This window comes from Kogia breviceps, chromosome 12 (genome assembly GCF_026419965.1).
Source record: "Kogia breviceps isolate mKogBre1 chromosome 12, mKogBre1 haplotype 1, whole genome shotgun sequence".
Classification (NCBI taxonomy): Eukaryota; Metazoa; Chordata; class Mammalia; order Artiodactyla; family Physeteridae; genus Kogia; species Kogia breviceps.
In genome coordinates this window covers 7,458,193-7,470,143 of record NC_081321.1, presented here as the reverse complement: position 1 = coordinate 7,470,143, position 11,951 = coordinate 7,458,193, and the positions used below count along the sequence as shown (strand labels likewise).

General features: G+C 37.0%; 1 protein-coding gene across 1 annotated transcript; it reads right to left on the bottom strand.

Annotated features, from left to right (window-relative positions):
- Window positions 1-1,914: 1,914 nt before the first annotated feature.
- Window positions 1,915-11,231, bottom strand: LOC131767412 (C-type lectin domain family 1 member B-like). Its single transcript, XM_067008724.1, has 6 exons — window positions 11,045-11,231; window positions 10,326-10,424; window positions 9,018-9,131; window positions 8,704-8,855; window positions 6,365-6,471; window positions 1,915-4,495 (listed from the first exon to the last, which is right to left on the bottom strand). The coding sequence occupies exons 1-6, from the start codon at window positions 11,106-11,108 to the stop codon at window positions 4,351-4,353; spliced, it is 681 nt and encodes a 226-aa protein (XP_066864825.1). The 5' UTR covers window positions 11,109-11,231; the 3' UTR covers window positions 1,915-4,350.
- Between the last annotated feature and the right edge of the window lie 720 nt (window positions 11,232-11,951).

Below are 11,951 nucleotides of genomic sequence, written 5' to 3'. Positions count from 1 at the left end.
GTCTGAGGTGCTTTGATAGGTAAAGGGGTCCACATGAGAAGCTGAGACAAATAACTCCTTTTGCAGTCAGGAGCAAATTAAAGGAAGAACTTAAATTAGCTACCTTTTCACACCAGTGGGGAAATATGTTTGAGTTTAAGGAATAGAATAGATACATCTTCATCCAGAAAGTAGAAGTTTATGAAGTTTAAGCCAAAGCATAACTTGGTAAAGAAGGAAGTGAGAAAGAAACTGAACTCAAAATGGCCAATAATAGAATAGGTTATTGCTCTGGTTTCTACAGTGTAGCAGATACTGAAGGTGATAGCACTGGATTACCATTAAAATGAAAAGGCCAGAAGTGCAGAGAATGAGCTTACATTTGGTATAGGATGTGAAGTGTGGGAATGACCTTTATAGCAAAGATACGAGGATAGCTCACATAGGGGCCAACCAGCGTGGAAGGAGTTGTAGATCACTGTACATCCTTAAACAAGAAAACTGGGAAGGGATTTCATCCCTCAAATAAATTTATACACTGTATTAGTTGGGGTGATGCAGTTGCTGTGACAAGTAAACCTCAAAATATCAGTCATTTAATACAAAGTTTATTTCTCACTCACGTAACATTTTAGCTCCAGTAATCCTGGTTAGTGGGTAGTTTTCCTCCAAATGCAACCCTGCTCCTTCTATTTTGTGAGTGGTTCTAATGTCATACTTCTAGCCAATGGAAAGAAACGGAGAAGATGGCATATCCACATCTGCTTCTTAAAAGCCGTAACCTTGAGTTATCATGTATGACATTCACATCCACTAATAATGCCCTGTTTGGATCTACAGTTTGGTCCTGATAAGCCTAATTTTTGCCTGGCTAGCAAACTTTCTACAGTAATTTCACTCTAGAAGGGAAGCATGAAATATTTAGTGGATAGAGGGCTGTTTCTGCCACATCCTGTGACTACAGCATTGGTATTGAGAAATTTGATACTTTAATCATCATTCATATATTGGCCATTTGTCCCTATGGCCAAAAGTAGTGTCTCAGTCATTTACAGTCTGCAAATACCAACAATCTGCAAAATTCTTTTTGGTCGCAGTGTCTCACTGGATCCACCATTGATCTCTGTAACAGAAGAAAACAAATGGCGCACTCAAGGGGGCATCTGAGGGCATTTAACAAAGACGGTTTTACAAAGATTGGGGAAGGATTAAGGAAACCAGAGAGGGGTTGTGAAATATGCATTGGGGAACGGTGATCACACCCAGGCCTGAAGGGCTAAGGGGAGGGTGATTATTGGAACTTTGTGACCTTTCTGAAAGGGCCATGGCCTAAGATACAGAACGTGAAGCCTTTGCCAAACCAGGGTGTGGCAGGCGACAGCCAGCAGCATAAACACCCGGACCGTTCTCCCCTTTCACCCCCCTGATCACTGCTAGTACCTCCTAATAGAGGAATTAACTGGAAGCCAGAGGCCAAGTTTGCCCAGATATTGCTGTGCATTGGAGGTCTGCCTCCCAAGGCATAGGATGGGGCCAAGAGGATCTCAAGAGGCAAATGGAGAAGATCCAGCAAATTCTCCAAATATTGTCGTATGATTTTTATGTGGCCTGAGATGCTGACAGAGAAAATAATGTGACTTCACTCCCTATAGCCTTTACATTGAAACGATTTCTATCTTGAGGCGAAGAAGAGGAAGAAACAATAAACACAAGAAATATGCATTAAGAGCAAGGTCAGGAAGAAGGCAGGAATGGAAGTTCAGTGGTTGTCATTAATTTCCAGGGGCTCTCAGATTTTATCAGCACTAAATATCATGTTCAGAGAGATCTAGTTTTCCCCAATATAGTATGTTCTCTGATAAATTTCTTTGGGGGAAACATTGGGCTCTCCCAGCCAAAGATTAGTATGTTACTTGTATGACGTTTAATGTTTTTAATCATACTATCTTATTTATTGTTCATTATATTCCAAGCACTGTTTCAAAGGCCTTTTACATGAATTATTGTGATTCTCAAAATAGCTCTGTGACATAGTTACTATTATTAGTACGTTGTAACAAAATTGCAAATTGAGGCACGGAGAAGTCAAACTATTTTCCCAAGTTCACTTACCTGTGCTACTAAGGTCTGTGTTATTCTGATTTTATGTATAAGATGCTTTTGATATGAGTATCAGGAAAAAAGAATCTTTGTAGGTACAGTTGGATTGGTTTACATTTTTAAATTGCACTTTTGCCATCCACTACAATATTATTCTTTAAAATTCAGTCATGCATATACACACTACCAAATGTAAATTAGATAGCTAGTGGGAAGCTACAGCATAGCACAGGGAGTTCACCTCTGTACTTAGTGACCCCCTAGAGGGGTGGGATAAGGAGGGTGGGAGGGAGGGTGACAAAAGAGGGAAGAGTTATGGGAACATATGTATATGTATAACTGATTCACTTTGTTGTAAAAGAGAAACTAACACACTATTGTAAAACAGTTATACTCAAATAAAGATGTTAAAAAATAAAAAAAATAAAAAATAAAAAGAAAAAAAAAGAAAAAAAAATTCAGTCATGAATAGTGGTGTAAAGTGTATGCTTTTCCATTTGGGGGAGATAAAACACTAAATTTCAGAGCTATGGCTGATTTGTGGACAGTTTTCTGAATTATTAGGTCCAATTTGGTTTCTCTAAATAAACAAGTAAAAACAGGAAAATAATGGCATTATACCCCAAAAGCCAAGATCTCAACACATTTGAAGTGGAAGCAGAATCTATAGTATTTCTATTATTTTTCCTCAGTGTCCCCTCTTGCCGCCCGTCCCCTGCCAAATCTGCTTGTTTAGTGATAGTCTAAAACAAAATAGATTCAAGTGTCTCTGGGTGTCAGTGCACAAAGCTATAAAAGTTATACCTATTCATCGAGTATTAATTATATGCTTGGTACTCTGCTCAATGCCTTACATAATTATATTAAACAATCCTCACAATTACTTTATGAGTAAGGTAATAATATTAAACTCATTTCATAGATGAAGAAACCGAGCTTTAAAGAGACTAACCAATTTACCAAAAGCCAGATAGGGAGTAAGTTCCAAAGTAACATTGCTCGAAGTGTATTAAAGGATACTTGTATCAGAATCGTCAGGGTGCTTATTAAACACATAGGACTCGGCCTCCTCAGCCTTCTCACTGAGTACCATAAGTATTTGTCTTTGAACATCTGCATGTTTAACAAGCACCTCATTAAGATGTTTGAGAATCATGTTCATAAATTTTATTGCCACGTATTTAAGGAGAAAGAGTACCTTCAGGGAAGCTGTGAAAAGAAATGAAATTTTTGCCTATTATCCTGTTAAAGTTGCCTCTCCACATATCTATAAATACTGCATGAGTTACTCAGCAAAAGCCAAACATAGAGCTGTCAGGAAAAGAACTATATAAAGCATTTTTGCTTGCTGTTCAACTAGCCTGTGCAACTTGTTAAAAAGCATTTACTCATTTTCAAACCCCGTCAGTTTTCTTGCAAACTTTATTTTCCTTCTCTTGGACAGAAAATTACTGCTCTTGAGTCTGAACATAGGGGGACTTGGAATAGAAATTATATCTGTATAGTGTTTTACTGATTGCTGTGCTTTCTAATGAACTATCTCACACAAAGAGAAGCAAATATTTTTGTTTCCTGTGAGCCAGGAGCTGTGCTTGCTGGCATAGAATAGAAAATAGCAAAGTCATGGGGTTTGCTTTCATGGAGTTTCTGATATAATTAATACTTTGAAGTTTTAGTTTGTGGAACTGTGAGGTATATAAGGCAGGTGTTATCCTATTTTAAATATTAGAAAATGGAAGTTAAGAGGCAACATGATTGAGCCATGGTTGTACTTGAGAGATCATCTAAATTATTCTACTGACTCCAAGTTGAGTATACTTTCCACTACCTTATGCTGCCTTTCAAACTTAGATATTTTGCATAGTCTCAGGCTTAGACATTTTGCACGACTTAAGTCATTTAAGCGCTAACCTTTCTTGTTTCAAAGTAAAATGTATATGTTTATGTCTGAAGATGCAGTGAATCATAGCGTGTTGAGATAATTAGGAATGGAAGACAAGAAGAATGAAAATTAACGGAAGCAGAACCATTGGGAAACAATCAGCTCATAGACTGGTTTCTGGATGTATAAAGAAGGCACTAAGTTATTCCTCAGTATAAAGGGTTATATAAAGAAGGAACTAAGTGGTGTTGGTAGGAAAGATAATGTAAAGATGACTCCAAGGGGAATGAAGGGGAAAATAAGCAATTCTATGGCTAGTGATTCCTTCCTCCAGATCTCTTATTGTACCATCAAGCACTTGTCTGTGACATGCTGTGCATGTTTTTGCATTAAAGTAGTTGGTCCACCTTTGTCATGCCTGCCTTCCTTTCACACATTAAATAATGTTTGTTCTCACAGAAGGTAGGGTGAATTTTCCCATTATGAAAATAAGCACAATTCATATTTTCTGTTGCAGTTCCAGAAAGCTTGAACCTGTGAATGGAAAAGGTAGAATGAGTTCCTTTGAAAGCTAAGTAAACAATCAACCATCAAACTCTGTGTATAGTATTTTGTTGCATAAAGTGGAGATAAGAAGTACAAGGCAAAAAACTAAAAAGCAACATTCAGATCATTGAGAAACTTCCAGTCTGCTTGGGAGTATAAAGTATGTATACTTGAATAGCTCAGTAGCAATTTAGTATGGCATAAAATTAAGCAGAAGTGAACAGTAGGTACAATAGGAGTCCAGAGGAAAAGGTGGATGGGTATTTGAAATAATGAGAAAGCCTTTACCTTTTCATCTTTTCATGGAAGATCATACTTTAGTTCTGCCTTGAAGGAAGGGTAGGATTTAGATAAACAGAGAGGAGCCCTGTAGGGCAAGTAGCTGCAAAGGTTGGAAATGAGCTCAAGGAAAAATAAGTTGATTAAAAATTTTTGAAATGAGGATTTATGTTATAGGGCAGCTGGATACGAGACTGTATTGTAATTGCTTGTTATATTTCCTGCTACAGTGCTATGACAAGAGGACAAAGAATGTATATTTATTCATTCATTTGTAAATATCTATGGGATATCTACTACCGAGCCAAAGTTGTTTTATGTGCTGATGAGAGAGTCGTAAACAAAGACAAGGTCCTTTCTACTGGGGAACTTACATTATAATGAGAGAAGGTAGGTAAGAAGCCAACAAATAAATAGAAAATTTCAGAGAGTGGTAAGAGTCATGATGAAACAGACAGTGTGATATGATAGACTCAAGTGCATATGGTGGAGGGAGGCTAGTTTAGTTTGGGTAATTAAAGCTGGTCTCATTGAGGAAGTGATGATTAAACAGACTTGAGTGACAAGGGGGAGTCCTTCATGGAGTTCCGGAGGCAGAGCTTTCTAGAAGGGAAGAGCAAGTGCAAAAAGCCCTAAGACCTCAAAACATGTTTGATTCATTGAAAGAACAGAGGGATCACCAGCCTGCCTGCACTGTTGTGAATGAGGCAACAAATGATAAGAATAAAACCCAGGTCTATGAAGAAGCTTGCTTGTACTCATAATATTCTTGGCTCCTACCCATAGTAAATGCTTAATAAATATCTGTTGAATAGATTAATTAAAACTTTAAGTAATGATCAGATTGTATAGGTTTTTGGTTATAAGTTTAAATTTTAATTGGAGAGACATTGCACAAGATTAACAAAAGGTGATTAGAGATTGGAAAACCATATTAGGTAACCCAATGTAATTGGTCCTTTTGCCTGGATTGTCTGTAGAGGGCTACAGACAAATGGCACGAACTCAAAATGGGGCTGATTCTGGTCTGGTTCTTTCTAGCTGAGGTCTGGGGCTCCCTTTTGACATGAACATTAGAATCATCTTGTGACTGATAATGTGCCTGATTCTTGGATACCCCTAAGGTAAAAGATGAGGTAAAATGATACTGAAAAGTCAAGAGAAGCCTCAAAGTAATAAGTTTTAACCATAAAATAATGAGGTTGATAATTTTGTTCTGAAAATATGTGAAGAGAATCAGATCAAACTAACAAAACAAAACAAAACAAAACCACATACATAAAATGTTCCAATGGTGAAGTTAAGGGTAGAAATGAATGGGAAAAAGGTATCAGGAATAGAGGTGGATTGCGACTTAGATAAAAAGCAGAGGAATGGGAGAGTAGGAAAGTAGAATCTTATTACAAGTGCTCTCTTGTTAGGATTATGGTGTAAGTGACTCAGCCAATGCTTATGTAACACACAGTAAAACACAGAGCCACCTCCCAACTTTTAAGTAACCTGTACTCAAGAGGGTAGAAGACCTCAGGATTCAAAATTCCTAGTTGTGCCTTATATTCTGAGCAGCCAATAACTTACAAATTTTTGGAGGGAACTGAGCCGTCTTCCCACATCCAGACGTCACTGGATTTCTGGCGGGACAATCCAACCCAACGAATTAGTCCAGTCCTCCTACTGATGTATTGCTATTGCAGACACAAGTAAATATAACGGTCAGAGTGTTTCTACAATTCTTGTAACGGCATAAAGGCAAAGCTTCATGATAAGATGCTGGACATAAAAAGTAGATTATACGTCTATAGTATTACTAATTAATTATATTTGATATTTAGAATTGTACCAAGTTCACTTGTTTTTGCATAAAAATACTTGCAGGATACAGGGAAAACTGTAAGCAAGATAGATAATATTCTAATATTCCTATGTGTTCATCTTCTGTCAATTGAAGGTTAGAATCCCAAATAAAGTATCAAATATGGTTCTTAAATGAAATAAGTGGTAAACAACTACAGAAGGAAAATGAAAAGAAATACATTGTTGATGACACTTTATATTCCCTAGAATTAAGCTCTACTCGCTTTGGTTTCATTGCTTAGCTTGCCTACAAAATCTTGCACACAGGAATATTCATTTATTTTAGTTGACTGGGCAAAAGAGAGTTATACAGTGTCTTTCTCAAAGGGATTTACAAATGACGTGCATCTACTTTTTTCTACTTTGAAATGATCACTATTTACTATACTATATACTATGCTTGTTTATTTTGTTCTTTGCCTATTGTTCCAACTGGAATAAAGTTCCATGAATTCAGGAATTTTTGTAGGTTTTATTAACGCATAGGTTCAGGTCCTGGAATAGTCCCAGCACATTAAATCAGTCAATCAATTGATCTATGGGTAACAGAATTAAAAAGAGGTCAAATGTTCACGTACTCGCCTACCTCCCGGAAAAAACAGGTGAGGACACATTCTTGGCAAATTAAAAAAATGACTTGAGCATCTTGGCAGACATGTGAGACACAAAATGGCACTCCATAAAAGATATTTTGTGAGAGTCACTTATTTCTTAAAGCTTGACCTACCTGTCACCTTTCTGTTAATTTATGTTGTTTTTTTTCTTTAAAGTACATCCATATTGTATACTTCACTATAGGACCTGACAGATACAGTCTACCTGAAATTTAACTATTTTTTATTTCTCAAAAATTACATTACTTCCTCTTTTAGTTGCTCATCTCCAACCTGATATCAGCCTAGAGTAGTAAGATTCAAAATTGTTGAGTCTCCAATTAATCTCTTTGTAATAGAATTGAGATTCAAAGCAGGTACTCTTTTATTTTACCTGATTTGAAAGAAGTTAATTTATCTGAATATCTTCTCTATGAGTCTGAGCCACAAAAAAAGTATATGGTACAGCAAGTTAGAATAACAGGACACCCAAAAGAGCATGAACATAGCTGGGCTGATCTCCTCATGTCTGGTCCACTACTGTTTACTTCGGCTCTCAGTAAGGTACAAGTCAATTTTGCTGATTACCTATAGCAGTTCTGTAGAAAACTGCTTGCCTGAATATTTGAGTTCTTTTGAATTTCTGTCTGTATAGAGCCCCAATCCTGATCTTCTATTCCAATTTATGTTTGCATTTATTTTAATATGCAAAAATATGAATAATTACTATATTAGAAATTGTAAGATAAGTACAATAAATAATTTCTGCCCCTTTAAAAATATATGTTTTGACAAACTGTTATTGGGTAGAAGGGAGACTCCAAGTCTTGGTTGCTGGCTTGCTCCCAGGATTTATGACAAAGAAAAGCTACATTTAATAATATAGTGAGAGTGCAGTAGTGGATGTGAATGTACATTGCTTGAAAAGAGAGCTTTTGTTAGAAGCTGTCAAAAAGGGAAATATAGAAGAGGAGACATGTTTAATAAAAAATTTTCAACTGAAATCCTGTGGGTCGTGCAAATAAGATTGTGCCCCAAACTACGGCTGGGAGGGCCTATGAAAAGATAAAGTTTGCCTCATGGTTCGTTCAAAGTGTCAACAATTTAGCAAAAACTGAGAAGGCATGTAATGTTGGGATAACACTGATATTTATATTTTACAATCATCTTGAGTTTCTTTATACTTTTAGATCTTGTTTTGAATTAATAAACAGAGTTAAGGAAGCCAAGAAATTATCTTAACTCTTGTTGCAGAGATAAGACCAGAACTCAAAGTTTCATTAGTTCTATTTCAGCACTTTCTACTCTCAAATGTAATTTTTACTGAGCTTGATGAGGTTCTGAGATTAGCACAAACTGCAAGACATAAAAATGTAAAAAAAAAAAAAAAAAAAAAAAAAAAAGGCAAGGGTTTCATTTGAGATTTCTCTCCTTATGACTCCAAAATATTTGACATAGAAATATTCTTACCAGCATGTCCTCCCTGGTGATCTTCAGAAGAGTAGCATTTACATCAGCACAATACTTCTTACTGTCTTTCCATGTCAAGTTGTGCCTGAAGAATCCATAGCAACCGTCTCCATAGTATCTCCAGTGTATGTCACATGGGCTGCATTTATGGCCTTAAGGAGAACCCAAGCATAGGATCCCTTTCATTCTGAAAGGATGGGCTTACTTTTTCCTCATATTCAATGTTTCCTGAAGATCTCAAGATTCCCGACAGATAGCATCACAAAAATACTCCGGAGTTAGGGGAGATGAAGAGACTACCAAATCATACTTACTTTCCTTTTGTCCTGATTGTTGTATTAAATCTTGGCAGAACTTCCTGGCTAATTGTTTCAGAGTTCCTGAGAGATGTTCATTCTCAGCTTGTAGGTAGTTTTGCTGCATGACAGCTAGATGTAAAAATTAGATAATAATTTGTAATTAGGATAATAAGGAGTGATGCAGAAACAAAAGTCCTCTCAAGGAACTTTATGTTCAGTAGAGTTATCAATCTATGAAGTGTTTACTAGATACATTATGAGTAAAAGAGCGCTGAAAAGGGATCAGGGTAAAGGGGTTATAAAGAAAACATTAAGAGCCAGGCAGAATGGCAACTGAGAGTTCTCCAAAAGAAGAGGTGAACTATTTGAAGGAGATGACCGCAAGTAGGAACATGCCATAATCAAATCGCATGCCCAAAGCACTTGTTTTGACCTTTCCTTGAACACACATTTCTAAGCACATTTCACAGACGTGAATGACCTCTGCTATTATGTTTTCTATGTAATGCCAGAATAGCCATTCACTTAAAAAATACATATTGAGGACTTCCCTGGCGGTCCACTGGTTAAGACTCCGCGCTTCCACTGCAGGGGGCACGGGTTCGATCCCTGGTCGGGGAACTAAGATCCTACATGCCCTGTGGCGCGGCAAGAAACAACAACAACAAAAAGTATCGATTTCTTGTTGTGCTCGAAGTACTGTGATATTCAGGTAAATCAAAGTAGTGAATGCAAAGTTCTAAAATATCTTATGAAAAAAGAAACAAGTATGTGAACAAGCAACAATTACACAGATGATAATGTGACATTGGAGGGCTTTTAGATGTATAGGAAGAGAAAATATTTATCAGTTAGGCGGGATATGAATTGTCTCGGTGGAAGTAAATACATTCATCTTAAAAAATGGGAAAGAGGACATTTTAGGAAGAGGGGACAGAATCAGCAAAATCTCAGGCAAGGGGACATAGGATTTATTTGTGAAACAGAAAACTCCGCGTTGGCTGGATCTTAAGATACACAGAATAGGAAGGAAAAAAAGAAAGTTTCAAAAGATAGTGTGGATCTATATACCGAGGAGGATCTTAAAGACCAGCTTAAAATTCTGAAACAATAATTCTTAATTAATTTTAAAAACCTAAAAGGTAATTTTAATCAAGAGGTAAAGTTCAGAGTTCTCCTTTATCGAGAATATCCTGGCAGCTATGTATAAGATAATTGCAGTAGCGGCAAATAGATAGTGACAATTGAGCTTCGTGGCATACACCCAGACACTTACGTATTGCCTTCCTCAGATCAAGTCATTGGCAATAAGTCAATACTTACACATAATCCCCAGAGCCACCAGCCCGACAGCTATCCCCACGCACAAGATCAGCAGAATCAAAGCCATCACACGCCACAAAGAGGAGGAAGCAGGGTCACCTGTGGGCATACAATAACGATGTTGGGGGAAGGCAATATGGCATAGTTTTGGGGGACAGCTTCACCCCCATCCCCTGCCCTCTCAGGATTGTCCAAGTGATATAAACAGCTTCTCTGATCCATCTTGCCTTTGCTCCCTCGGGAATCACCCGCAGTAAACACAACCCACTCCATCCCCACTCCCACTGGACTTCTCTCTGAGTCAAAATGTAACTAGCAGCTAAGGTCTTGTGTGTTTGTGTTTGTCTTTGTTTTATTTTGTGCTCGCTCCTCTAAATAATGGTGTTTATAAGCCACAACTGTGGAATCACACCCACTTGCTGACATCTTCGAAAATGGAGTTTTCAAACATTTTCTCCTCTTATCCCTTAGATTTCTATTCCCTCCAGCATTTAAATCTATAAGCCTTAATGTAACGTGCCCTGCTTGTGTCATTTGTTGTTTATATTCTAAATAACATGTGTAGCCCATGTACATACCACTCAAATGATGTAGGGAAAGAAAGTCATTCCGGAAAATAAAACAAAACTATGTATGCTATCACTAGCAGAAAAAAGGAAACTTAGGGTGGATCCATTTCAACAGTTAATTTCCAAATTGCTGCCTCTGGCCATTCTTACCTGAAGTGAGAGCTGGTTTTTGAGTTTTAATATTTAAGATGACGTATCCATCTTCATCCTGCATGGCTTCCCTTGGAATGAAAGTGAACTCAGTATTCAATGACTTTGCAGAATGTAGTGTCCACCCTTATGATTTCAATGTCTACGCGTCTGTGACCCTCCTCTCTCTGGTAAGGTGGAGACGTATGAGTTGGGGCACATGATTTTTTGTGTTTTGTTTCTTTCCAGGAAGCCCTTTAATAGCTGCTCAGATATACATGGACCTTGAACACCAAAACACAAAAATAATAACTTGTGGTAAACGAGTAGATATGGCATTTGTTTCCTGTTTCCTTAACTTCCATTCTGACTATTCAATTGTGTATATCCTTTCAAAGAACAGAAGTTCATGCTTCGTCGTAACCTTGGCAGAGTCTAAATCATGCTGTTTAAGTGAACTTATTTCTGAAGAAAACTCATGGATAAAACGTCAACAGATATAGAGTCTATCTCATTGTGGTGTAAGAGTCTAATATAATTTGATCTAAGATGAGCTATAGTAGATGTTTCATGGTCTGGTGTTAGAAGGTCTAATTATGACCTAGAATTCATCCAAATTCTTGCATGTTTTGTTTTTAGAGTAATTCATCCATCCATTTATTTGATTGCATTAAAATGAAAAACTGAACAAGCTGACATTTTAAGTAATGAGTCAAAGATATTCAAATTATATTATACTCTTTAGCCCCTGCAAATCAAAGTTTTACAAAATTTGAGAACTCCACATGAGGCAGGATTTATATAGCTTAGGTTTGGGCATCAGAGGAAAACAATCTAAGAAAGTGAAATAATACAAAGTTAATGTCTTGATATATTGCCTTTCAGTAACGTTTTCACTTTAAAGTAAATTTCCAGGAATGGCTTTTGG